This window comes from Brachyhypopomus gauderio, chromosome 21, assembly GCF_052324685.1.
Source record: "Brachyhypopomus gauderio isolate BG-103 chromosome 21, BGAUD_0.2, whole genome shotgun sequence".
Classification (NCBI taxonomy): domain Eukaryota; kingdom Metazoa; phylum Chordata; class Actinopteri; order Gymnotiformes; family Hypopomidae; genus Brachyhypopomus; species Brachyhypopomus gauderio.
The window spans coordinates 587204-614696 of record NC_135231.1 but is presented as its reverse complement, the minus strand read 5'-3'; the positions used below and the strand labels follow the sequence as shown (position 1 = coordinate 614696).

General features: G+C 45.4%; 2 protein-coding genes across 3 annotated transcripts in view; both read right to left on the bottom strand.

Annotated features, from left to right (window-relative positions):
* The window catches only part of lamb2 (laminin, beta 2 (laminin S)), a 41902-nt gene extending 16173 nt beyond the window's left edge, over positions 1–25729 (bottom strand). Inside the window, 4 exon segments of the mRNA XM_076983780.1 lie at positions 7209–7344; positions 7477–7646; positions 25241–25298; positions 25485–25729. Coding sequence (XP_076839895.1) covers positions 7209–7344; positions 7477–7646; positions 25241–25268 — 334 coding nt within the window. The 5' untranslated portion in view covers positions 25269–25298; positions 25485–25729.
* Positions 25730–26744: 1015 nt separating this feature from the next.
* lamb2l (laminin, beta 2-like) overlaps positions 26745–27493 on the bottom strand; it is a 29580-nt gene continuing 28831 nt past the window's right edge. For both annotated transcript variants that reach the window (XM_076983934.1, XM_076983933.1), the window contains exon 35: positions 26745–27373. In XM_076983934.1, the coding sequence (XP_076840049.1) occupies positions 27237–27373 (137 nt within the window). In that variant the 3' untranslated portion in view covers positions 26745–27236. The remainder of the gene's footprint in view (positions 27374–27493) is intronic.

The following is a 27493-nucleotide window of genomic DNA, read 5'->3' as shown; positions in this document are numbered from 1 at the left end:
CATCTTTAATAGCCCTACTAATGCACACTGCATCTTTAATAGCTCTACTAATGCACACTGCATCTTTAATAGCCCTACTAGTGCACACTGCATCTTTAATAGCCCTACTAATGCACACTGCATCTTTAATAGCCCTACTAATGCACACTGCATCTTTAATAGCCCTACTAATGCACACTGCATCTTTAATAGCCCTACTAGTGCACACTGCATCTTTAATAGCCCTACTAGTGCACACTGCATCTTTAATAGCCCTACTAGTGCACACTGCATCTTTAATAGCCCTACTAATGCACACTGCATCTTTAATAGCCCTACTAATGCACACTGCATCTTTAATAGCCCTACTAGTGCACACTGCATCTTTAATAGCCCTACTAGTGCACACTGCATCTTTAATAGCCCTACTAATGCACACTGCATCTTTAATAGCCCTACTAATGCACAGCAAAGAATAAACTGTATAAAGGAGCTCTCATCTGTACACACACACACACACACACACACACACACACACACACACACACACACACACACACACACACACACACACACACGTACAGTATATGCATTAATCATCCCCTGCTGTCATCTGCTATGCAATTAGAAGCTCTGGGCTTTCCCCTTTCCCCTTTGCACTTGCCTAAGTGGCAGAGCTTTCAAACGAAAGAGGACCAGCATGCATCAGCCGTGCACCTGACATATTCAAAAGGCTACACTCCTGACAAGTCCAAACGCTGCTCAAAGACCCGAGGGACTTCAAAACGTGAACAGCAAGCAGGTGCAAGCAGGACGCCTGAGCCTAAATCCCAGTAAAGTGATGTATGCGTTGCACTAATGGAGTGCTGCTGCCATGTTAAGGTTCCCTCGTCTGTCTATCGTTAGCCTGAGTAGGCTGAGCTTGTCAATACGCCAGCGTGAGTGTCGTAGGTGACAGGAAGTCAGCAGGAATGCAGAGTCACCTGCCTTTGCTACTACAGTAAGAGTCTCTTACAGCCTTATCTCTTACAGAAGCTGAATCTGTGGACTTGATCAGCATCCCATAATATGTCTCTCACCACAAGTAGTTAAACAGGAAGGAAAGCAAAACAGAGGAAAGGTGGGGTCTCCCCCAGCCTGAGAAGAGAGTGTGATGGAGAGTGTGATGGAGAGAGTGTGATGGAGAGTGTGAGAGAACACTGGGGAATACGTACACAAGGGAACTGACTCACTGTTTTTCTAATACGCGTTCATTAAAAAACAGTTAAAGCTGCACTTTCAGGAGGCTGAAAACACACAAATATGCAGCTATGCTGTTCAAATCCACTATCAGCTGTTCCCTCAGAAACACCATATGCCACTATAGCAGTGAACATCCATTCTGTCTTGTCTTGTTAGTTCCCTAGCACCAAGGCCCACAGGGGAGCGTCCTCTCACTTACATGGGCGCACACGTGTGGGACAAGTGACCCACTGTTCACTTCATGACATACTCAAAGGCAAAGCCACTGATGCCATGGTGACTGGGCTCAAAAATAGCCAGAATTTCCTGTCAACTTTCCATATCCATCACTGCCTCCAGTAACAAAATACAGCTGACTGAGACAGACGTTTTCTGCCCCATACATATCTGTGAAACAGAAGCCAGTTAAGAAGCTTTCTGTGTGGGTATTAGATGAGGCAGTGCTCTAAACCCAAAGATGTATTTGTGCCTCTGGTCAGATCTCACTTTAATCCAGTCTAACAGTTACTTGAGTCCTTTAGTGCAATGTAACACTTCAGCAATCCAAATGCTACTGACAAGGTGACAAGGTGGTGGAGGTTGCAGCCGTTGACCTTGTACACTGTATTTTATTTCTGTTCTATAGTGTGTGTTTTTGTGTCTTTGATTTATTTTATTTTATTTTCCGTTGTAAAGCACTTTGTGGCTTGTGCCTGTGAAAAGTGCTATATAAATGTATTTTACTTACTTACTTACTTACAAAAAAAAATGCATTCATACCTTTTTGGTCTTATTACAAAGGTTATTGGTCAAATAACAATTCATAACTGTACCTTCTCTTAAAGATGAATTCTTGCAATGTTTTGCAGTCTATCCATTCGATTTACAATATGGCACATAGGTCATTTTTTATTCTCCTGTCTGGCTCTCCTGTAAGAATCTATTCACTCAGACACCTGCAATGGCAAGTCCCACACAGACTGATTTAAACACTTTATGGGTATGGCACTATGCCACTGGGCCCAGGTTCTCATTCCTCACTACTGTAACTACATACTGTAAACTAGCCTTCGTATTAGATTAAATGTAGCTTCTGAAAAATTCAAAGTAGTTACTGAACAACATGAATAATAATAAACAACTGAATAATAATGTCACGTAGGGCAACGCCCCCTCTCGTAGCTGTCACTCTGGGTTCCCTCATGTCCGTGTTCCCTGCCTGTTTGTCCCGCCCTGCTCGTTTGTCGCGTTTATTCCTTGTTTGTTGCCACGCCCCAGTGTCATTGCCATCACCTGTCCCTCGTTAAATGTCATTGTATAAAAGTCCCAGTATTCCCCCTGTCTAGTATCCATGGTTTTGTTTGTCTACCAGTCGGCCTATGCTTTGTTCATTCTGTATCGTGTTCCTGTTACCCATGCTTTCGTGGTTCTCCGTTCATGCCAATCATCCTGTTGTTCGTGAGTACTCCCCGTTTGCTGCCCAGTGTTATCTGTTTGTTTTAGTTATTCTACGTTTTACCCGTGTTTTGTTTTCCTAGTCCTGAGTTATGTCAAGTCGTGTTTCGTGTTCGGATTGCCCCTACGTTATGACCCCTGCCTGTTCTTTCGACTCCGGTTTTGGTATTCCCTGTATTAAATCTCGCTCATCTCTGCATTTGTGTCCGTCTCCTCGCTCCGTTGCTTCTGCAACGTTACATAACCATGGATCTAACCAGGACACAGCGAGAGAGCGAGACTCCGGTGAGTTTAGTCGCTGTAACGAGTTGTTGGCTGCTTCCGTGCAGTTTAACTCTCATGTGTTACAGCGCGAACGAGCCGGAGACAGGAATACCCCTGGCGCTGTGGGAACAAGGAAGTCTCGTCGCTCACAGAAGAAAGTGCAGTCACTTTTAACTGGCTTTCGCGACGAGACTCCTATCGAGCGCTACGTGTCTGCCCGGCTTGGCGAACACCACAGGCGTGAGCAACCTGTGGTGCAAGCAGCGGGCAGACGGAATGAGCGCACAGACGAGCGTTGGCTTAACCCTCGGTTTGCTCTCGGTGGCCACTGCGAGCTCCCGACGCCTCGGAGGAGGCGGAGCCATCGCAGAGAGAGCAACCGAGAGGCTTCTGTGTCTGTGTGTTCTTCCAGGCTCAACCCGGACACTGAGGAGGAGGACCTACCGCCGCTGATCCAGCCAGCTACACATCACGACACCCCCAAGTATTTTTTGGGGGGGAGTACAAGCCACGTCGGCTTGGCGGACACGCCCCCCGATTACGTCAGTATGGTGGCTCCGCCCCCCGAGGACAACAGCTTGGCGGACACGCCCCCCGATGATGTCAGTATGGTGGCTCCGCCCCCCGAGGACGTCGGCTTGGCAGACACGCCCCCCGAGGACGTCGGCTTGGCGGCTCCGCCCCCCCGAGGACGTCGGCTTGACGGCTCCGCCCCCCGAGGACGTCGGCTTGGCGGCTCCGCCCCCCGAGGACGTCGGCTTGGCGGCTCCGCCCCCCGAGGACGTCGGCTTGGCGGCTCCGCCCCCCGAGGACGTCAGCCCAGTGGTTCCGCCCCCCGAGGGTGTCTCATCCATGCTGGCTCCTGTCCTGGCGACCCAGGAGAGGTCGTCCACGCCAGCTCCCGTTCCCGCTGCCCGCCAGTGGCCCCTGCCTGTTCCCGCTGCCCGCCAGCGGACCCTGCCTGTTCCCGCTGCCCGCCAGCGGACCCTGCCTGTTCCCGCTGCCCGCCAGCGGACCCTGCCTGTTCCCGCTGCCCGCCAGCGGACCCTGCCTGTTCCCGCTGCCCGTCTGCCGGCTCCTGTTCCCGCTGCCCGTCTGCCGGCTCCTGTTCCCGCTGCCCGTCTGCCGGCTCCGCCTGTGCCCGCTGCCCGCCGCCCGGCCGCGCCTGTGCCCGCTGCCCGCCGCCCGGCCGCGCCTGTGTCCCCAGAGACTGTGCTGCCCTCTATTGGGCCCGGACATTATGTGCCCTCTGCTCTGCCCTGTACACCTGCCTCTGTACCCGTGTTCCCCTTGCTCCCGTGTTCTGTCCCTGGATTTGTGTTGGTCCCAGTTCCTGTGTGTGTGCCTGTTCGTGTCCTTGTACCCGTCCCTGTGTTTGTGTCTGGTCAGTTCCTCCAGGTCCCTGTCCCCGTGTCTGTTCCCCAAGTCGCGACCCGCTCTGTGCCCGTGCCTGTCTCTGTGGTCCATGCTGTCTTCACCTCAGTGTTTGCTTCTGCCTTGTCCCCTGGCCCCACTCCCGTGTCTGTCCCCAGTCCTGTCCCGTCCAGCCCTGCTCCCGTGCCTCGTCCGGTCCCTGCCTGTGTTGCCATTCCCCGGCCCAGCTCATGGCCAGCCTCCATGTCCCCTGTCTTTGTCCCTGCCATGCCCCAGGCCCAATGTCCTGTTCTGCCCGGTCCTGTCCCTCTGGTCTGTCCTGTGTCTGGTGTTCCTGTCCCTCGCCGTGTACCGTAGTTCCCTGTCCTGTCCTGGTCTGTGTCCCTGTCCTGTCTGCCCTTGCGTGCCCCGGAGTGGGGCAACGCCCCCTCTCGTAGCTGTCACTCTGGGTTCCCTCATGTCCGTGTTCCCTGCCTGTTTGTCCCGCCCTGCTCGTTTGTCGCGTTTATTCCTTGTTTGTTGCCACCAGTAGCGAACCGTGACCTTTAAACCTGGGCCCGCTACCCCCCCCCCCCCCCCCCCCCCCGAAATTTTTTTTTTTCCTTTCTTAATAAACTGCAATAAAGAAAAACTGACACGACAGTACAGCTTTAAAAACGCAATAAACAATAATATCTGTACTAGTTAACGTCTTAAGCAAAATAAGTTTCCAAACAAAATAAGGTTCAAGCGGAATATGTAAACAACGCGCACGAGGACGTCAAAGGGATGAATCGAAACTAGCTAGCGGTGGTGCTAACGACAGCTAGCGTCGCCACAGCGGGCGGAGAATTATCATAGAGTTAAGCCCGCCCACTAAGAGAGAAGATATGATTGGTCAATTTTGCTCTCATTTGAAACTGGTATTGCGCTGAATTATAAACTGCCAGGCCCTCTGTAAACGAACAGCGGGCATCACAGTCCTGATAGGGGGAGACACAGGCTCACAGGCTTCCATTTAACCCCTCACCTTCCAACACAGATTGAATAGACACAGGTGAATATTTTATTTGCTTATATTTTTGTAATTGTTTAGATGTCGAATGTCAAACTGTAAGTAGATAAAATAAAATTGGATAATTATATATATATATAATGCTTTAAAGAATATTTTAGGCCCTCTGAGAGGGGCGTAGAGGGGCCCTGACGGTTCCCCACTGGTTGCCACGCCCCAGTGTCATTGCCCATCACCTGTCCCTCGTTAAATGTCATTGTATAAAAGTCCCAGTATTCCCCCTGTCTAGTATCCATGGTTTTGTTTGTCTACCAGTCGGCCATGGTTTTGTTTGTCTACCAGTCGGCCTATGCTTTGTTCATTCTGTATCGTGTTCCTGTTACCCATGCTTTCGTGGTTCTCCGTTCATGCCAATCATCCTGTTGTTCGTGAGTACTCCCCGTTTGCTGCCCAGTGTTATCTGTTTGTTTTAGTTATTCTACGTTTTACCCGTGTTTTGTTTTCCTAGTCCTGAGTTATGTCAAGTCGTGTTTCGTGTTCGGATTGCCCCTACGTTATGACCCCTGCCTGTTCTTTCGACTCCGGTTTTGGTATTCCCTGTATTAAATCTCGCTCATCTCTGCATTTGTGTCCGTCTCCTCGCTCCGTTGCTTCTGCAACGTTACAAATAAGTAGTTAATTAAATGATAACTCAAAACATGTAAGCAGCTCTAATGATCATCCTGCCTACTTAAACGGTCAAACTAAGGTATTCTTCTCCAACTAAAGATAAAGAATGGTATTTACTGGTTCCTAGCCTATCAACAAAAGATATTCATGTGTTTTTAGAGTAATATAATAACACTGTTATGTTTTGCGTTGTAGAAACTGCATGCTCTCTTCCTTTAATTTCCTCCCTCTTCTTCCTTGGCTTCTCTCAGATGGCTGTGATGGTGTAGTAGTGCCAGTAGGAACCCTACTCTTTAATCATCATGGTGGAGGGGGGGGGGGGGGGGGGGTCTTGTCCCATGGTAATGTGCTAGACGTGGACATTTAGTCTCAACAATGAGCCCTTTACATGTCCAGCTTGACTGTTTGACCATGCTCTCCTCCCTGCTCTCCTCCCTGCTCTCCTCCATGCTCTCCTCCCTGCTCTCCTCCATGTTCTCCTCCATGCTCTCCTCCATGCTCTCCTCCCTGCTCTCCTCCATGTTCTCCTCCATGCTCTCCTCCATGCTCTCCTCCATGCTCTCCTCCCTGCTCTCCTCCCTGCTCTCCTCCCTGCTCTCCTCCCTGCTCTCCTCCATGCTCTCCTCCCTGCTCTCCTCCATGTTCTCCTCTCTGCTCTCCTCCATGCTCTCCTCCATGCTCTCCTCCATGTTCTCCTCCCTGCTCTCCTCCATGTTCTCCTCCATGCTCTCCTCCATGCTCTCCTCCATGTTCTCCTCCATGTTCTTCTCTACCACTGCCTTCCTTTTGCCCTTTTGTCTTTTTTTTGGTCAAAGTATCTGGAAAGCTTCAGGGCATGATCTGAACGCTCCTCGTGGGTTGTCCTTGTCCTTCCCTAAGCTATTAGTAGACTTTCCTCAACATTACTCTTCTAATAGTACATCTTAAGTGCTTTTAGTGTGGATGTTTGCCAGCCCTCTGTGTTTGGGGGACTTAAGTTAGCTAGGCATCCCCACTGGCAGCTAGGATTGGAGGGTTTAGTTATAGCCACTATCCACTTGTGGTTGGGTTTGGAGGGTTTAGCAGTTGGTAAATACTACTGGCCACTAGGTTTAGAGAGGTAAGTAATCCCACTTTGTAACTTCACTTTTGTTCTTTTGCATTTCATGAAAATAAGTCAGTAACTCTGCTGTCTAACAGTTATGCTTAAATATGATAAAATATCAAAGTGCATCATGAATGTCTGAAGGTCTGGTGGTCCTGAAGGTCTCACCATTCTCTGACTGCCACCAACACTTCTTGCGGTCTGGTCGAAAGGTGGTGATGACGTTCTCGATACGGTGGCTGATGGTGTTGTATACGGGGTCGTATGACCGGCGTGAGTCACAATGGAAACATTTCTTCTCTTCCTAAACCGGGTCAAACATTTGAAACCTTAAAAGGATGTAGGTCCAGCTACTACCATATAGTGCCAATATCCTCCTGTTAGTACTGGAGGATGTGACAACAGTAAGAAAACACTGGGCAGTCATGCTGTTTACCTGAAGATGACTGACGATGCAATAAGGTTCTCTCCTGCTGAGTCCACAGGTAGACGAGGCCTTCAGGTTTTTTTCTCGGCCCACCAAGAGATCACCTGTTGCTGGATAGCAGCTCCCCTGGGCACAGCCATGGGCATGATCAGGGTTCTGAGCAATGGCAGCTGCCAGGCCTAAAAGATCAAGAGAGACCTTAAATATCAACGAGACTCCTTTGTTGTTAAAGCAGAGGTCAAATTTCCAAGTAATGGGGTCTCATAAGTGCTTAAGAGACTATGATTCTTTACCATTACCCTTTGTTATAAATCTGCACTAGTTCCTTTGAGGGGGTTTTATGGCTTGAACCCATGTGTCCTTCAAGTTTAAAAATAAAAACACCCAAGAGCCATTAAACATCCTGAAATTAAATGCATATGAAACATCAGTGGGTCACAGAGACCTGCTGCTCATCTGAAGAGTCGAGGCAGAACAAATAGAGAATGTGGAACAGGTGGTGGAAGAGACACGTGCACAAATACAGTCACCTACACACATATATTAGATTTTGTATATTACAATCATACCCCAAAAGCAAAGATACTCAAGCAGAACAGAACAAAAGCAGTACACAATCCACGCCCACACAAAATATACCCAACACAGCCTACAATACTCCAGTTATGCTAGAGCCTATGAAAAATCCAGAGAGGAGAATTCACAGACACTATCAACAGAGACCTGTCTCAGGCTACAAACCGAACAGCTGTGTTTGTCTGGCACCACCCCACCTCTCACAGTGCTGCCAGGATCACTACTCCACACACACGCACACACACACACACACGCACACACACGCACACACACACGCATACACGCACACATACACACACACACGCACGCACACACGCACACACGCACACATACACACATACACACACACACGCACACACACACACACACGCACGCGCGCACGCGCACACGCACACACACACACACACACACACGCACACGCACACACACACACGCACACGCACACGCACACGCACACACACACGCACACACACGCGCACACACACACACACACACACACACACACTGTAGACAGAATACTTTCTCATACAGTAGACGAACTTGCAAGCTATAAACACCCATAAATATCATATACACTCTGACAGACAATACAAGGAAATCAAGGATCATGCTGGACTTTTCTAGAAGAATAAATCCAACCACTAAGCTGAAGCTATCTATGCCCCCCCCCCCCCCCCCCCCACCCTTTTCCTGAAGCCCCATCCCAGTACAACTCCCAAGAGATTATTTCAGCTACAGCATAATAACTACTAAACTATTGCCAAACTTGCTTGGAAAATTCCATCCAAACTCTCTAATAGTGAAATGAAGTGTGAGACGGGCAGCTCTCAGATAATTTGTTCAGAACGGAGTGAGCTGCAAGAGTGAGACAATGATATGGACAGAGGGTGAGAGAAAAGGACTGCTCTCCCTCACTCCACTGACAGGAGACTGCCGGAGTAATATATTCCCGTTAATATATAATTATTTCACATTGCGTCCAGTTTAGTCACAACAGCTGGTTGCACTTCATTCAAACGTCCAACTCGGGAACGGTGTGAGGATCGGGTCCGGACGGCCGGACTGGCTCCCAACTCCTCTGTCACTCTCTCCTTACATGGACAAGGGGCTCAGGAATGTGGGAGGACAGCTGGCAGTGGAGACACACCTCCCAGCTAACAAAGCCCTGCTGTTGGGTGAAGACCCCTGGGGAACTGAGCTCCTAACCAGCACCCCTCCAATCAGCCGTCTCAGGGACATGCTGTTCATTGGCCTGCTGTGCTGCGAGTATCCTGGCTATAGAAATTAGTTCACGTGTTTTTATTTCTGATGAGTCACTGTATGACATGTATCCTCTGTTGATGCTGGACATGAAGCTATTTTTCTTGCTTCATGGTAGTGATCACGTCGTACACTATACATTGCAGCTGGAGGTGGGCCCTTGTTTTGATGTGGTGTGGGAATAAAGCCACGCCCCTTTCAGACCCACCTCTGAAGTTTTTTGCTGTTCAGCCCTTTTGGGTTGATGGCCGTGCGCTGTCTCTGTTGCTCGAAAAACAAGAGTAATGAGTGTGGACCAAATATTTCCCATCATTCTCTCTGGCCTCCTGTCTGCCTTGTCTTAGCTAATCTCCATGACATGAGCTGGAAGACGAGACAAAGAGAGAGATTCTCTCCCTCTTCCTCTCCCTCTCCACTGCCATTCTAAATCCTCTCCCTAACTTTGTAAATCCATTTCACATAACTCCCCCTCCCTCCCCGTCTCCTTCTGTCTCTTTGGTATGTGCTGTAGTCTTCTGTCCTCGCCTCCTGACGTTCAGGGCTTGGCTTGGCACTGTGAGCCAGGTGGGTATTATCACTGCCGCGTCTGTCAGATTTCTCCCAGAACAGGGCAGCGGGGGGGTGGGGGGGGTGGTTGGGGCTTTCATTTTCTCCTCTGGCTCACTCTGTCACAGCTTTCAGGGTCGAACATTCGCTCCACTGAACCAGTGTACAGACAGGGCAGAGAACCCAGTGCCAGTCCTAAACCATGGTCCTACAGACAGGACCCTGCTCCCCCGCTGAACTATGGAGGGGAAACATGACACTTACACAACAAATTCTCCACCTGCCGAGCCACTGGGAGAAGCCTGGCGCTTCCTAAGCAGGTCAGCGAGGGAATTCAGTTGCCTCTCACAAACACGCCAGCAAGCCAGACACTAGGAAGGAATTTAAGTGTTCCGGGATATAACTGGTATTGCCACCGAGCTGACAGTGACGACCTGCACCAAATGTCAATAACTTTTCTACCCTTTAAACCTACTCTCTAATGAGATTACAGTTTTACTTATCTCTGCACACAGCAGTTCTTTCCCCCTTTGATGCAGCTATCTAGTTAACCCTGGCCACTCCTCCTCCTGTCTCTGTGAATGCTGAGAACTTTTGTCCTGATCCACAAATCCTCAGAGGAGGCAGAATGAATGGAAGCCAGAACTCCTCTCGAGTTCTGGGTCAGTACTAGCGCTGGTGAACTCTGACCCTCCCAGGAGTGCAAATGATAGAAATCAAATGCCATCCTGCTGAAACACCTGCTCCATCTGCAGGGATGTGCTTTATATGACTCCAACAGTGGGCCTGTTACTTGTGTACATCTGGTAAACCATGGAGACTCACACTTTCTCTCACACCTACTCATCTAGAGCTTTATCTGAGTGTTAAATTAACTGCTGTATAAAGTAAAGAGTGGGGCAAACAGGAACCACAACACTGTTAATCCTCTTTTGATCACTGCACTTTCAGCACGGTACTGTATATTTTGGCAGTGGTAATCTTGGCTTTTGGGCTGTCTTGTAATTCCAGCTCATAAGGCAGTCTCAGTATCTGCTCCATTCTTTAACCCCGCTGCTATTTCCAGCTCTTTCTTCCCGACCCCTCCACCACCTCCAGGCACTTCCTCTGCTCCAGGCCCGCCCTCTGTGGCCCCTGAGAAACACTTCACACTGGGCTACCGCTGCCTTCAAGGCCAGTGGAAACTTACACTGCTGTCAAAGGCACAGACCTGCTGTTGAAGCTAACTTTAATGTGTCCACCGTGCATGCATCTAGAGAGTACAGGAAACTGGGTTTCCACTGGTTATAGTGTTAGACAAGTCAACAATAGTTAAACTGTAGAATAAAACACAGAAGGACTACAAATTGACAATACTGACCTGATGAGGACCTGCTGAGTTTGAGAAAACCTGAAGACTTGGGCACTTCTTTAGCACATATCAGTCCAAACTAAGACTATGACTAATACTAAGGTTTGTGTAAAGTGCTTGGGCATTTATGTGCATCTATAGACACATGACACATTCTAACTACAAGTAGTAACAAATGTGTGTGTGTGTGTGTGTGTGTGTGTGTGTGTGTGTGTGTGTGTGTGTGTGTGTGTGTGTGTGTGTGTGTGTGTGTGATATTATGTGTGTGTGAATATTTTCCTTTAAGTGAATGCAAATAAACTGCTGACCTTTAGCCTTTTCCTGCCAAGTGTGTGACCAATAGGAAGGTCGCAGCTAAGTTACAATACGCAGAATCGCCGAAGCTTGAAGTCCCTCAGGTTCGTCTGGTAAAAACATGGATGAACTGTTCTCCAGACTTCACCCTTTGCTTGTATGTTGAACATGTGCATGGCAAATTTAGAGCGATTCCCTGACCCCCCGGCTGTGACCTTGTTCAAGGTGCTTGTTTGAAGGCCACAGCAAAATGCGTCCCCCGTTGTTCAGAGGTGAGGGGCTTTTTACAGGCCATTAGCTTCGCCCTGTTAGGGGCTGCTTCCTTGGTGTGTAGGTTCCTTCTAGACTGACCGAATGCAGAGGCATAAGTGAGGGGCAAAGCACCATCATCACCAGCCATACTGCTGCAGACTTAGCTGGGCTAAGCGTGGGCTGGTGTGAGGCATGAGATGAAGTTGGATGTTAAAACACTCCACACAGGCCTCACATGCAAGAAATGTCACCGATAAGACAAACAACTGGCGTCTCTGCAGGTTTGGATCTAACGTGAAAGTCCTGTGTGGAACATGTGGACCTCTGGGAACACTTGCTAATTATTGCACTCATACTGAATGTAGTCTTGTAGGTATTTCAGTCTTGCTAGGTATTGCTCTGTGTCTAATCTTATATTTTGTTGTCTTCTTTCTAGGTGTCAGCACTGGCAACTGTTTATGGCAGTGCTTGAGCTCGAGTAGTTTGGACTTAAACCTGTTTATACTAGATAGAGATGCACATTCTGACTAAACACTTAGCACTTTTGTAAGTCGCTCTGGATAAGAGCGTCTGCTAAATGCCGTAAATGTAAATGTAGATGGGAAGGAGAGAGCTAAAGACAGACACGTTGGCAACTTGACAATGAATCCAGTGAAATTGCACAGACATCATTCTATTGTTTCCTCAATATGCATTGTGTGTGTGTGTGTGTGTGTGTGTGTGTGTGTGTGTGTGTGTGTGTGTGTGTGTGTGTGTGTGGCGGGGGTGTGTGTGTGTGTGTGTGTGTGTGTGTGTGTGTGTGTATGTGTGTGTGTGTGTGTGTGTGCGTGTGTGTGTGTGTGTGTGTGGCGGGGGTGTGTGTGTGTGTGTGTGTGTGTGTGTGTGTGTGTGTGTGTGTGTGTGTATGTGTGTGTGTGTGTGTGTGTGTGTATGTGTGTGTGGCGGGGGTGCAACATGCCCTGTGGTGTATAGCTGTGATTCATCTTGCTCTGGTGTCAGGTTTAAAATGAAACATAAGTGGTCTCCAGTAATACACAACCTTAGTCTAACTCCAACAACCCTTAACAATGCCTTGAACAACAGCCAAGACTGTTCAGGGAACAGGGACAGAGCTGACCCAGACCAAATTAATCACAGATCGTGCACACAGACGGTACCCAGACACCAACCAGTGATAACTTTAAGGGGTGTGTCAAACAGAAACAAGCTCCGCCCTTTCTCCAATCCCCTCTTTTGAAGCTTTGTTGTGTTTATTTGATGTATCCCCCCTCCCTCCATCTTTATCCTCTTTATCCTGCCCCCAACGGAGAAACCTTATTCAACGCTATTTTCCCTCATCCACAAAACTATTCCTGCCCTCTGCACCCCTCCCCTTTCACTCCATCATTCCTATCCCCCTCTCTCTTCTCCAGCTCTGAGTTTCAGCAGCTCTGGAGGGCTTCGTGGCATCAGGCCTCCACCACTTTCACGAGTGGAGGCCTGGGTCACAGTGCCTGTCCCTCCGCCCCTTTGGACACACACCCACAGACCGCAGATTAGTGTTGTCAAAAAAATCGATATATCGATACGTATCGATACTGAACATTCTGAAACGGTACAATACTTGTTTCTCTAAGTATAGATTCTTTTTACATAAAATGTACTTTTGTTTGACCCACCCAAGCTGCCGTAATGCACAGAACAGTTTGTAATGCTAAAATGACAGCTAAAGCGAACGCAGTGTGTTCGCAGCTCGTCTTAATAAGCAAGGAAAGCAGCAGAAGTGTTGTGTGGAAATACTTGGAAAACCGAAGGACATGAACAAGCCAGTTTGCAAGCGGTGCTTTTGGATGATTTCAACGAAGGGCGCTAAAGCCTGGTTTATATTTTCGCGCGACGAAAAAGACGTAATCGCGGTGGCCTCGCGCGCTGTCATTGCCGCAGCGCAATTTTGCAGGGTTCATACACCTTAACAAGGTGGAATTCAAGCACTTGTACGTCCTTTCAAGGTCCATTTCAATAATTCCCAGCACGTTAAACTTAATTAAGTTAAATATTTATACTAGTGGTGGGACTTTAACGCGTTAATTTCGATTAATTAATTACAGGAATATTAACGCACTAAAAAAATTAACGCATTTAACGGACGAGACACTTTTGCACCGTGGAATGTTTCTCAGTGCGCGAGTTCCAGACATACAGATTATATGGACACACAATAAGATCATAAGGAGTTCGCTTATCACAGGAGCACTTCCACCCTTCGTTACCACCTCAACGCAAAACATGTTGCGGCTAACGCGCAGGTCAGTAATGATAACTTAGCTGCTAAATGTATTCCTAATACGATAGGGTGACCAAACGTTCGTAATTCACATCCTGTGAGGAAATGTCCTGGTTTTTAAAGTACCTTCATTGGACCATTAAGACTGGATTAAACTTTCGCGAGTGGCCGTAGCGCGCGACTCCACACGCGTTTAAACATGACGCGTCACATTATTTGTGTTGTCCGCTCCCTGTGGTCGAAGATAAAGACTTACAAGAAGCGCTGCGAATTGCATCAACTGATGCAAGTTACGAACTACCGTCCAGGGGTGAGTTTCCCAAAACGTTCTTAGCGCCAAGTACTTCTTAACCTCGTACGTAAGAACGAGGTTACGAAGTACTTGGCGCTAAGAACGTTTTGGGAAACTCACCCCAGAAAGACAATGTCGAAGAAAATCCAGCAGCTGTATGATGAGGAAAGAATTAAAACAGGTTATTGTGAAGAGTGCCACAAATGTGGCTCTGACTGGGGATCACTGGACCTCTGTTAGCAACAAGAATGATCTTGGTGTGACAGCTGTTATGACCCTGTCTTTTTATGTGTTCGCGTGAAGCATTTTGTTACAGGTTTGTCCAGTCCGTGTTCCACTCCAGGAATCCCTGATGTCCCTGGGAACATGAAGTCTCCGCCCTCGGCTTCCTGATATATAAGGAGGAAATGAGAGGATTCCCGTTGCGATTCAGCCTTGCCGACCTCGTAGAGATTGAGAACTTTGAGATATTGCTATACTGTGTATGACCTTTTGATTTGGATTTGGATTTGGATTTGCGTGCTCCTTTACTATAACTATATAGAGTTGTGTATAGATATATGTATATTGGTGGTTTGTGTGTGCACACGGTGAGTAGGAAGTGGCTGCCATTTTGTTTGGGTTGTGGGTTCGTATCTGTTTTGGACATAGGGAGTCAGAGTAGTGTTGTCTTTTGTTTCACCCTGTTAGTGTAGTTATGTCTGTTTCTTTCTAGTATGGTTTTTGTTAGTTGTTTTGGCCTGGGTCACTTCTGACGTTTGTACCTGTGTGCACTTTGTCCTGTATATATATTCTGTTTGTGAATACTGTAAATACACCAATACTTTACATTTTCTTGAATCACTGTCATCCATATTCCACCCCTTCACACCCCTGTTACGGCCTAGAGCCTAGATAGGTCGTAACAGAATTGGGGGCTCGTCCTTCCCTGTTTCTTTCTGTCTCTTCCCCTCTTTTTTGCTTTGTGTATTTTTTTTTTCTGCTGGCATTGCCTTTGGTTCTGGCTTAGGCATTTTTGTGGGTGGGCGTGTTGTGCTGTGTGCACATTGTTGCATTGTTGAGGGTTCCATAATGGCTTCATTTGACCTGTCTGTGTTTGTTCTTAGCCCATCATATGAGCTGTTAGATCGTTGCCGTAAGGTTGATCTGTTGTCTATAGCTGATTTTTTTGATGTGGTTATACCTCGCTCTGCTACCAAGAGGGACATTAGGAAGCTGATAGAGTCATCTCTAGTAGAACGTGGTGTGCTGCCTGTGGCTGAGGAAGTTCCAGGTATTGCACTTGGTTTGGCCCAGAGCACAGACCCAGCTGGAGCTGAATCAGAAGCTGTGGTTAGTCCTAGGATGGGACCTAGGAGTTCTCCCATGTTTGATCCACGTATGGAGATAAAATTGAAAGAGTTGGAGTTGGAGATCAAGATACAGGAACGCGAGGCAGAGTCGTTACGACTGCGGGCTTTGCAAATAGATGCGGAAAAGGAGGTGACACTTAAAAGGCTGAGTATGGGTCTGGAGAGACCCCTACCACAACCTCGAAAGGCCGCCTCCCCAACGCCGACTAGCCCTGCTCCTCTGGCTACACCTGTACCTAAGCCCCGTTCCATTCATCTTTCCGGTAACCCAACTGTTCCTGTGTCTGTTGCTGAACGTTTTGACATCAGTAGACAGATTAGCATGGTCCCTACCTTCAGAGAAAATGAGGTTGATGCATATTTTGCAATATTTGAGCGCATTGCTACCACACTAAGTTGGCCAAGAGCAGTATGGCCTCTACTCCTGCAATGTAAGCTAGTGGGAAAAGCCCAAGATGTGTGTTCATCTCTTTCACTTGAGCAGAGTGTAGACTATGACACTGTGAAAGCTGCTGTACTAAGAGCATATGAACTTGTGCCAGAAGCCTACCGTCAGAACTTTAGACAATTGAAGAAAAAACCCACACAGACACATGTAGAATTTGCCAGAGAAAAGACTGTATTATTTGACAAATGGTGTTCTGCTAGTGATGTGACTTCCCTGCAACAGCTCAAGGAGCTAGTTCTGATTGAAGAATTTAAAAATTGTTTGCCAGATAGTGTTGTGATGTATTTGAATGAGCATAAAGTTAGTACGTTGTCGAGTGCTGCCATCTGTGCTGATGAGTTTGTGTTAACTCATAGAACTGTCTTTACGACACCTGTTCTCCGCAGTGAGTCTACTTCTCACTCCCTTCGCTCAAGGACTTCGGTGAGTCCTGTAGCTACCGAAGCACCTGCCCCTCCGGACTCGCGTGAATGTTTCTATTGCCATGTGCAAGGACACATAATAGCGAACTGTCCAGCTCTTAAGAAGAAAAATGCACGTTCAGCTAAAAAGGTACATTGCACAAATATTAAGGTCCCTTCTTCCAGTGCTGACTCTGTATTTGAGCCCTTTTTATTTGATGGTACAGTTTCCCTATGTGAGTCTGATCCAGCACGCAAAACCATCACAGGTCTGCGTGATACCGGCGCTGCAGTGTCCCTTCTGTTGGATACAGTATTGCCCTTGTCAGAGGACACATACACTGGCCAAGATGTCTTAGTTCAAGGCATTGAATTAGGAGTTCGTAGGCTTCCTTTACACAACATTTACCTCCACATGGAAGGTATCGCTGGCATGATACGTGTAGCTGTTAGTCCTGCCTTACCGGTGAGTGGTGTTTCGTTCATTCTCGGGAATGATATCGCAGGTAGCAGTATATTTCCTTTACCCATAGTGGTTGATCGCCCTTCAGAGAGCATATCTAGTTCCATGGCAAGTGATTCTCCTGCAGTTTATCCTGCTTGTGTTTTGACTCGTGCCCAGGCACGTAAGGCCGGGTCCACAGTGTCATTGGTTGATACCTTTATGTGTGATCCCCCGGTCTCCCAACCTGTTGACTCAGACACTCTTGTTTTGTCTCCTCCGTCCCCTATAACAGATGTGAATAGGGATGCTTTAGTGGCTGCACAGAAGTTGGACAAAACCCTCTTGCAATACTTCAACCTTGCAGAGAAAAAGTCCGGTACCCCAAAACAGCAGCAACGTTACTCCATACGAGATGGGGTATTGATAAGAACTTGGTCTCCGTCTAATGCTACTGATGGGTGGGATGCTATACATCAAATTGTTGTTCCCACATCTTTTCGGTCACACGTGTTGCAGTTGGCCCATGAACATCCACTGTCTGGTCACTTGGGTATTCGTAAAACTGTTAAGCGTATCCTATCGCATTTCTTTTGGCCTTCTCTGAGTAGCGATGTGGCTCGTTTCTGTCACTCTTGTCACACTTGTCAATTGGTAGGAAAACCCAACCAAGTGATCCCTCCTGCCCCGCTGTGCCCAATACCGGTTGTTGGAGAACCATTCGAGAGACTGTTAGTAGACTGTGTAGGACCCCTACCTAAAACTCGTTCAGGTAATTCGTACCTTCTTACCTTAATGTGTGCCACGACTAGATTTCCTGAGGCAATACCCTTGCGTTCCTTGAAATCCAAAGTGATTGTCAAGGCCTTGATAAAATTTTGCACTACTTTTGGCATTCCGAAATGCATACAGTCAGACCAAGGCTCTAACTTCATGTCTAAGCTCTTTGAACAAGTGGTTAAGGAATTGGACATAGAACATAAAGTATCAAGCGCTTATCATCCAGAATCTCAAGGAGCATTGGAAAGGTTTCATCAGACCTTTAAGACAATGCTGAGGACCTTTTGTCATGACTGTGACAAAGACTGGGATGAGGGTGTTCCGTTATTGCTATTTGCTATCCGTGACACTGTGCAGGACTCAACAGGTTATAGTCCTAACACCTTGCTTTTTGGTAGAACAGTCCGTGGTCCCCTTAGACTTCTGTACGAACGATGGCTGGGTGCTCCTCAGTCTACATCAACTCAGCCTGTTTGTGATTTTGTTGAAACCCTCCGTAAACGGTTAAGCACTGTTCGTGAGATTGCCAGCAGGAACTTGAAATCTGTACAAGCCGACATGAAAATTCGTTATGACCAGAAAGCAGTTGAACGTTCATTTAAGGTTGGTGATCGTGTGCTTGTACTTTTGCCCATTCCAGGATCTCCCCCTTTGTACCAGATTTTCAGGTCCATATATGGTTAAGGCGAAAACCTCTCCCACTAATTACATTTTGGCTACGCCTGATCGTCGACGAAAGTCACGTCTTTGTCATATAAACCTGTTGAAACCCTACATTGATCGCCACCAGCCAGATAGTTTGACCCAATCTGAGGCCTCTGTGATTTCTACGGTACCTGTCGCTGTGACTGCCAAGGTACCTCCTAGTGAGTATGTACCTGAGCAAGATGACTTGCGGATAGGTCGTAATTGTGTGCCCTGTGCTCGCCTCCCAAACTCCTTAGCCTTACAAATCCTGCCTGTCAGAGATCCTTTGAGGCTGTGAAGTCCTTACTGATAAGTGCACCTGTGCTTGCTGCACCAGATTATGACCGACCATTTAAACTGGAGGTTGATGCTAGTGGTACTGGCATTGGTGCTGTGTTGGTGCAAGAGGACATGTTTGGAGTGGATCATCCTACATGTTACTTTTCTCGTAGGTTCAACAAACACCAACTAGCCTATAGTACCATCGAGAAAGAAGCCCTAGCCCTTCTCTTAGCCCTTCAGCATTTTGAAGTTTATCTCGGTGGCAGTGCTCACCCCATCACTGTGTTTACCGACCATAATCCGTTGGTTTTTCTGCAGCGCATGGCCAATGCAAACCAAAGGCTAATGCGTTGGTCTCTTATTGTCCAAGGTTTTAACATCCACATTGTGCACAAAAGAGGCCTCGATAATGTGGTGGCTGATGCCCTGTCCAGGTGCTGCTGAGTGTGTTATTTGTGAACATTATTTGAAGTTCACACTTATGGGGGGGGGTGTTATGACCCTGTCTTTTTATGTGTTCGCGTGAAGCATTTTGTTACAGGTTTGTCCAGTCCGTGTTCCACTCCAGGAATCCCTGATGTCCCTGGGAACATGAAGTCTCCGCCCTCGGCTTCCTGATATATAAGGAGGAAATGAGAGGATTCCCGTTGCGATTCAGCCTTGCCGACCTCGTAGAGATTGAGAACTTTGAGATATTGCTATACTGTGTATGACCTTTTGATTTGGATTTGGATTTGGATTTGCGTGCTCCTTTACTATAACTATATAGAGTTGTGTATAGATATATGTATATTGGTGGTTTGTGTGTGCACACGGTGAGTAGGAAGTGGCTGCCATTTTGTTTGGGTTGTGGGTTCGTATCTGTTTTGGACATAGGGAGTCAGAGTAGTGTTGTCTTTTGTTTCACCCTGTTAGTGTAGTTATGTCTGTTTCTTTCTAGTATGGTTTTTGTTAGTTGTTTTGGCCTGGGTCACTTCTGACGTTTGTACCTGTGTGCACTTTGTCCTGTATATATATTCTGTTTGTGAATACTGTAAATACACCAATACTTTACATTTTCTTGAATCACTGTCATCCATATTCCACCCCTTCACACCCCTGTTACGGCCTAGAGCCTAGATAGGTCGTAACACAGCTCATATTATAGATGATGAATCTATAGATGATGAAGATCCAGTCATTTGCTTTGAGCATGCAGAAGACCACTTCTAGGCACTATGAAGATGCCTGTGGCAGAGGCCTGGGAAATTAAAGAAAGTCTACCATCTAAAATGCTATTAAAAAACATCTTCTGATTTACTTCAATTCTTCCAATATCCTGAGCAAAACTCCCAAAATTAAACAACATTTTTGGTCAGAATTTCCAATGTTCTGAACTGTTTTCTGCACACTACACATATATTGGTCTGTGTAGTAGACTGGTGGAAAAATAAACAAGATGTTGAAGTTTATGATTATGTTCATTGATTCATTCATCATTCAAACTTAAATGAATATTTCTCATGTTAAATACTGAAATGCGATTAAAATGCGATTAATTTCAATTAATTAATTACAAAGCTTCCGATTAATTCGATTAATTTTTTTAATCGCATCCCACCCTTAATTTATACATATACTCGAAATTATTCACTTTTTATCACATTATTTAATGGTTGTTTATTTTCAAAACGCCCAATCTTAACGTCTTCACGTTCTCTCATGTTTCGTCCTGGAATTACAAGACATAATACAAGAGAACTGTTCAGTCAGACAGATATTTGTTGTGAAACCAAGTAGTTACAAATTCAAGCATTTTCAAGTACTTTAGCCTAAATTCCAGCACTTTTCAAACCTGAAACAAAGAAGCAACATTAAAATTCGTCAGGTAAATGTTCATTCCCGTTTTTGAGGGGTGTTTCTTTATACTACCACATATCGTTTCGGACAACACTGCAAAGAATGTGAGACGCGGCAAGTTTAAACGCCTCCGCCGTTCGCGCAGGGTTGCGCGAGGTGTGCGGACTCGCGCGCTACATTCACTCGCGATAGTGTTGTGTCGTTCGCGAACGATTCGTTCAAATGAACGAAACATTTGAGTGAACGAACTGAATCGAATCACTTCCTCAACTGATTTGTTCCTTTTTCAGTTCAGTAGTTGAGCTCAGCAGCGACCGTGCAGGCCGGCAGGGGAACTGCAGTGTGGTCTGTGAATCACCGAATCACCCGCCAATCTGGAGGCGGACACATTCATTGCGAGGGAACTGCGCATGCTCAGTGATTCGTTCACTGTACTGAGGGCTCTCGTTCACTCTCTGATTCGTTCATGAACTGAAAGCTCTCGTTCACTCTCTGATTCGTTCATGAACTGAAAGCTCTCGTTCATTTTCTGATTTCTGAACGTACTGTCACCCAGTGAACTGCTAAGGACGTGATTTACGTTTGCGCTGCCACTCACTCACATTTTCTTTTTGATTGCACATTTAAGTTGATATTTTCTTCTGAATGTACAGTTTTTATCTTAATGTTGCTCTTAATCTAATATTTATTTTGCACTCAGTCGTAGGTTAGTTCATACTTATTTTTTGTATTATGTTACAGTGATCTTGCGACACTTTGCACTTCAGCTTCTATAAGATATTAATGGGAAAAATAATTTGCGGGTCTTCACTTTTTTTCGCCAGTTGTCTGCGGAATTCGATCGGCGGAAAAAAATATATATTTTATGATTTTTTACATGACAAAATCCCAAAATGTATAAAAATATATTATAAGTATTAATTCTAACAATTAACAAGAAATAATAAAATAGTACGAATTACAGTAAATAGTGCATATTTACTCTCAGAAAAACGAGAACCAGCATCACTTGCCGCTTGACGCTACTCGCCTACATGAGATTGTAAACAACACGACTGGTTGCTCGCTAGACAGGCACACATGCACAGAACAGTGTGGGAATGGTGAATGTGAAGTGAATGGGAAAGGTTTATGTAAAGGTGTGGGGAGGGTTTATAAAGCCTTAATATAGTGTATAAATACTTAAATAAATATACCGTTTCTATTTTCGGTTATTGCGGGTAGTTCTGGAATCTCCAGAATGCGATAAAGGAGGGATTACTGTATTTGTAATGTAATTTATATTTCCTATAATAAACCCAACCTTTAGTTGCAAATTTTTTATTCATAAATTTTCTACAACACTCTCGTCTCCTGGTCCATGAGGTCGTGAACTAAACTGAAACATGAACCGTTCAGCCGTGTATCAGTTAAGGCTTGATACTTTATAAGGCTGGATAATTTGACTGTCTTCACACGCCACACATCCGATTTCTCACGCCGAAAAAAAAATCTAGTTTATTTACCTCTGATCCACATCTATGATTCAATGAGTTACTAGTTCGCTCTGGCGCCAACCACTGTCGATCGATCACGATATAATATAATCCATTTTACACCACCACCCTCCCCCCCCCCAACAATTTACACTCGCCACTGAACGATTTGGTGAACGAATCTTTTGAACGAATCTTTTTAGTGAACTGATTCTAATGATTCAGTTCATCTAAAAGAACTGTTTTGCCCATCACTAACTCGCGAAAGTATAAACCTAGCTTAACACAACAAATCTGGCCAAACACCTGAAGAACCGGCACACAGATTTGTACAAAAAATTCCAAGAGGTTGGTGATTATTCCCATTTCTATTACTACAGCATACAAGATTATGTTTCCGATTATGGTATCCTAGCAAAAGTTTGTCATATTCTTGGTTCAAGAGCTGAAAGTGCGACAGCATACAGGGGAAAAAAAGAGTGATCGTACTACTACGGATCAATCATCTATGAATACTGAACTCTAATACTGAAGTTTTAGTTACTTAAATACTTAAAGTTAAAGTTCCTTAAAGTTGTTTAAAGAAAAAACACTTTTTGCACTAGCCTTTTTTTACTTCTAAATGTGAATTCCAGAGTGCATTACTATTATTTATGTTAATTTATATTAATGTGCAATTATTTATTTTTCTGTTTTAATGTGGTAGGAACTACACCTTTTATTTATTTGACATTTGTGAAACAAAATACAATATTCCAGGGGTACTCAACTGGCGGACCGCGGTCCGGATCCGGACCCGAACGCAGTCCTGTCCGGACCCAATCTCATTCCTGATTAACTGGATACAGACCAAAAAAAAAAAAAACGGAGCATTTATTTCAGGGCTATTGAAAAAACACTCCATCACGAGTGTTACGTTTGCCACCCCCGCTCAACAACTTACGTTCGCCACCAACTTACGTTCGCCATACCCCCCCCCCCCCCCCCCCCGCTCAACAGCTTACGTTCGCCACCCCCGCCGCACCGGACCTCAGGTCACAGGTATCTGCCAAAATTGGACCGCGGACAAATTTAGTTGAGTACGCCTGCAATATTCATTAGTTTGTTTATAAAAACGGAAAAACTGAAATGAGCACAATATCTGACTTTGGTATCGAAAATTGTATCAAATTTCAATATTTTTTAAAGTATTGTATTGAAGTTGTATCTGACTTTGGTATCGAAAATGGTATTGAATTTCAATATTTTTTAAAGTATCGTATCGAAGTTGTAATTCTTAGTATTGTGACAACACTACCGCAGATATCAGCCACCATCACGGATCACAAACATGTACAATGCTGTGGCTGGAGGTGATGGTGTGTAAACACAGTGAAGGAAGAGGTGGAGGTATCGGAGACTTGGAGGGACTGGTGTAGACTCCTCCACTCTGAGCTAAAGCTGCCTTTCAATAAACGGGGTTGCCAGCTTAAGCCCTTCTGGGTTTAATCTTGAGGTTCTTTCAGTATTTCTTGTTTCTCTCTCTAATAAATAGATCCCCCAAATAGATGCTGCTCTTTCACATGACAGTGATGGGTTATAAAGTTAAGGTATGACTGAAAACGTGATCAAAGAGTGGAGGAGTTGAGCAATGTAGTTCCCACAACCCAAAAAACTCCCCACCTGAAACTGCACCAGGCATACATGAAATTGCATTTGAAGGCATTACTTGAGGTATTCATCAAACAACAATGTGTCCAAAGCAATTCACCATCATCACAAGCTGTGCAGCAGCACCGATCTCGGCCACATGACGAGTCTGGTTGGCTAGAAAAGGCTCTCAGACAAACGTCAGACAGCAAATGTGGCTGGAACTAAATGTGTCTTGGCATCTGCTGATTCTCACCCCTCACCTCCCACTATGCTCATTAGAGATCTCTTCCAACAAAAATAACATCACCATCACCACCCCTGCCTCCCTCCTCCTCCTCCTCTTCCTCCTCCCCTCACACCTACACATTCTCTCGTATGGTACATGGACTTTATCACCAGAGGTGCCTGTCGAGCTCAGTGTCCCATCACTTATAAACAAAATCTCTTCATCTGATAGTGGGGAATGATGCTAGATAATGTCAAAGAAGCAACAACAACATGGGGAAAAGCCTGAATAATGTAGCTAGGGAACAATGTTTAGGGAGGACCCTGAGACCCTCATACTGGGCTCTATATATGGCACAAATCTGGACCATGCAGTCTACTCACACCAACAACTCTAACCCCCACCACATTCTCACACATACAGATATAGTGGAATATAGTGTCACTAATGATCCACCTTCACTGTGACCTGTTCTCTCTACTTTCCACTCTACTTTCCATTTTAATATCCTAATAAATTCATTGCAGCTTTAAACTGACACACTAAAAGAACAAGAGGTCCCCTCAGCCTGAAGGGGCTCGTTACGAAGCACCCGGAGGGCGGGGGAGGGGCCGGGCTTAGAGAGGGCTGGTTCACGTCATGAAGTCCAGTTACAGAGACACTGACCCAACAGTCATGGAGATGTGCTGTACTGGTTTAGTATGAAATGATGCTGAACGACAATGACACTCACAATACACACACACTCAAACACAACCTGCACATGTGCATGCACACACAACCATATACACATGTAAATGTGTGGTACAGTCCTAGTAGAAGATGTAGATGAGGATAATGTGTCTAAAAAGTTAAAGAGGTTTGATTTTTGGACAGGATTGGGCTTTTGTATAATAAACATATTAGAGAAAGTCTTCTGAAACTTGCTTCATTTTAATATCTGTCTAACTCTGTCTCTGAAATGTTCATTCACACACACACACACACACATATATATATACCACCCAGGTTGCCCCCTCCATGGGTGGTGAGAATAGGAATTTTCAGCTCAAGTGGGGGCTGATGAAAAAGTGACTGGTCAATGAGAGGAGAAAGACTCAACTGGGAACGCTACACATAGATACCATAAAAGTCCTTCTTTAACTGTGCCTATGTTCTAAATTCAGTATGAATACCTCTGTTGCATGTCATTTAAATGTATTCTTAGATTTAAAAGGTTCTGAAAAAAATGACTTTTTAAGCAATAGGACGAATTAAAATGTAGCTACTAACCCACCATTGTTAGATTACTAAATTCCTTTCTTAAAAACACCTGCAGACCTACATAGGATGCTATAGATGTATGGGTGCGTACGTTCAACAGGTTTTGACTTACCACAGAAGAACACGAAGAAAGTGCGCATAGCTCGGAGATAGTCCTTTAACTCGCGTCTCTGAAAATCCGAAGTCATGTGTCAGTGGATATGTGACAAACAAATGACGAATACTGGTGCAGCGCTGATACTGAAACTTAAACACATGTCCAATTCGAACATCGATGAATAAAAAAAACATCAGATCATGCACATCAACAATCTTGATCGGTTGTGTCGCGCTACTGAGTTAAATATGATACTCACAAATGTATCTTGATATTCCCCACAGTGGCTTCATTCACAGTAAAGCCATTAAGACACCGTTCAGCGTTAACCTGCGAGTTGCCCGAAGTCTGTCTGACTTTCTCTGGCGACACTGTGTGTTTGGTGGAAATCATGTAATGGATTTGTGCGACGTGACGGTGCCTTTGTGCTGCCCACTAACGCTGGTATAGGTTGGGTTTTAAAACCGACAAGACTCCTAAAATTCACAAATCCACTTCTTGTTTTTATCTTCTTGTGGGTCTGCGTGCGCTTGAAGTTGGAAAGAACATTAAAGATTTTCAGGGCGACAACTGCTTAGGATAACACACATGACTCCGTCTACAGAATAATGAGCAGAAGAAAGCTTGATCTAAACATATGCTGTCAGCAGTGTGATTCTCTGTGATCTGTTTCTTTTGATCTATTGCCAAACTTAACTCGGATAATGGATACTTTTAATTTTGGTAGTGTAGGAAAGATCGCGTCTTACCTGTTTAGATCACCACTTAGAAAACCCCTTGAAAGGAGCTGTAATCATACTCAAATAAGCCCAACACCACCTTTATCAGTAACACTTGCCTTACACCTAAAGCGCTATTATATATAATAATAATAGCTATTGGATGTTATTATCACGGCAGATCTTATAGGTGTACAATACAGACTAAATCTGTTGCATTTAGATTGTCCGTCATGACATTCATTTGAGTTCTGTGGACTGTTGTGTACCAGACAATTCTCATAGTGGCGAGACATACGGTAGAACATCTTGTTACTGCAAAAGCATCAGACACAGCAGTGTTGCTGGAGTTGTAGTTGCTGTAGCGTTTCTGTCAGTGCTCGGTTGAAAATGGTCTGAAGGCCAAAAATATCCAACCAATTGGTTGAAGTGGCTGAAGTGGTTGAAGTTAAGTCTCGACGTCAAATCCTGACCATTGATGACGACGCAGACGAGTACGACCACTAATTGTAAAATAGCGACTGATAGACTTTAGACTCTGTTTACTTACAATGTGTTTCTAATTAAGGTTTTTAATAAACTGCGTGGTTTTTGCATCCAAAAGTCTAGCAAGAGTGTCAGAGAGATATGTATGGCTATTAAACATGTTATTAAGAGATGAGTTAAGGCATGACTAAGCGATTGAATCACATGATAGCGGCCCTCGAGATCAGATCAGTGCCCTGATCCGCACATAAAGAGGATAAACGGGAACAGTCTTATACAAGAACAAGCTGAATGTGACAACCTGAAAACGAATGGTAGTTTCAATAACCATAGCAAATGTTTCTTTATTTGCTTCAAATTTGTCCATCACATGCAGAGCAAATAAAAAATTAAAAATAAAATTAAATCACAGGAAGAGACACATAATAAAGCCCTTTTCCTCAGGGCAATGAACATTTGAAGACCTAATGCAGACAAAGTACTTGTATGAAATTGAAAAGGCGTTATTGCTTTTCATAACTGTAGGTCTCCTCTCACTTACTGAAAACAGTAGCTACATAAAGATTCGCCCTTTAAAAATAAACATTTAATATAATAGTAATTACATAATGGTCAGAATAATGTTTTATGTTAATTTTTCATAATTTGTTTTGTCAGTATTGGGCAATCCACTTCAGCTGACTGTCAGGCTGGATGCTACAAGCAATGCTGAAGTCGCTTGCTCACTGTCAGATCAGAACAGACAGAAGTCGAGTCCCAAGGTGGGTATAGATATTTCTAACGGGCTATTTACTGGTTCTTGCTCACTACTGACAATTATTGTAGCCGATGACCTTGGCTCTGATGTCATCTCGATAACTTGTAGCATTCTTTTCCAGCTCCTCCAGCTCCATCCGCTGGTTCTGGAGGTCCACCTCGTTCTTCTTGAACTTTTCCTCTAGTTCTACGTGCACACAAAGCAGATATATCGGTCATGACACAGTTGCAGCTTTTTTGGAAGAAAGCGAAAAAGGTGTCCACCCCAAAACAAATGTGGAGATGTACCCATAAGTGTCTCCATACG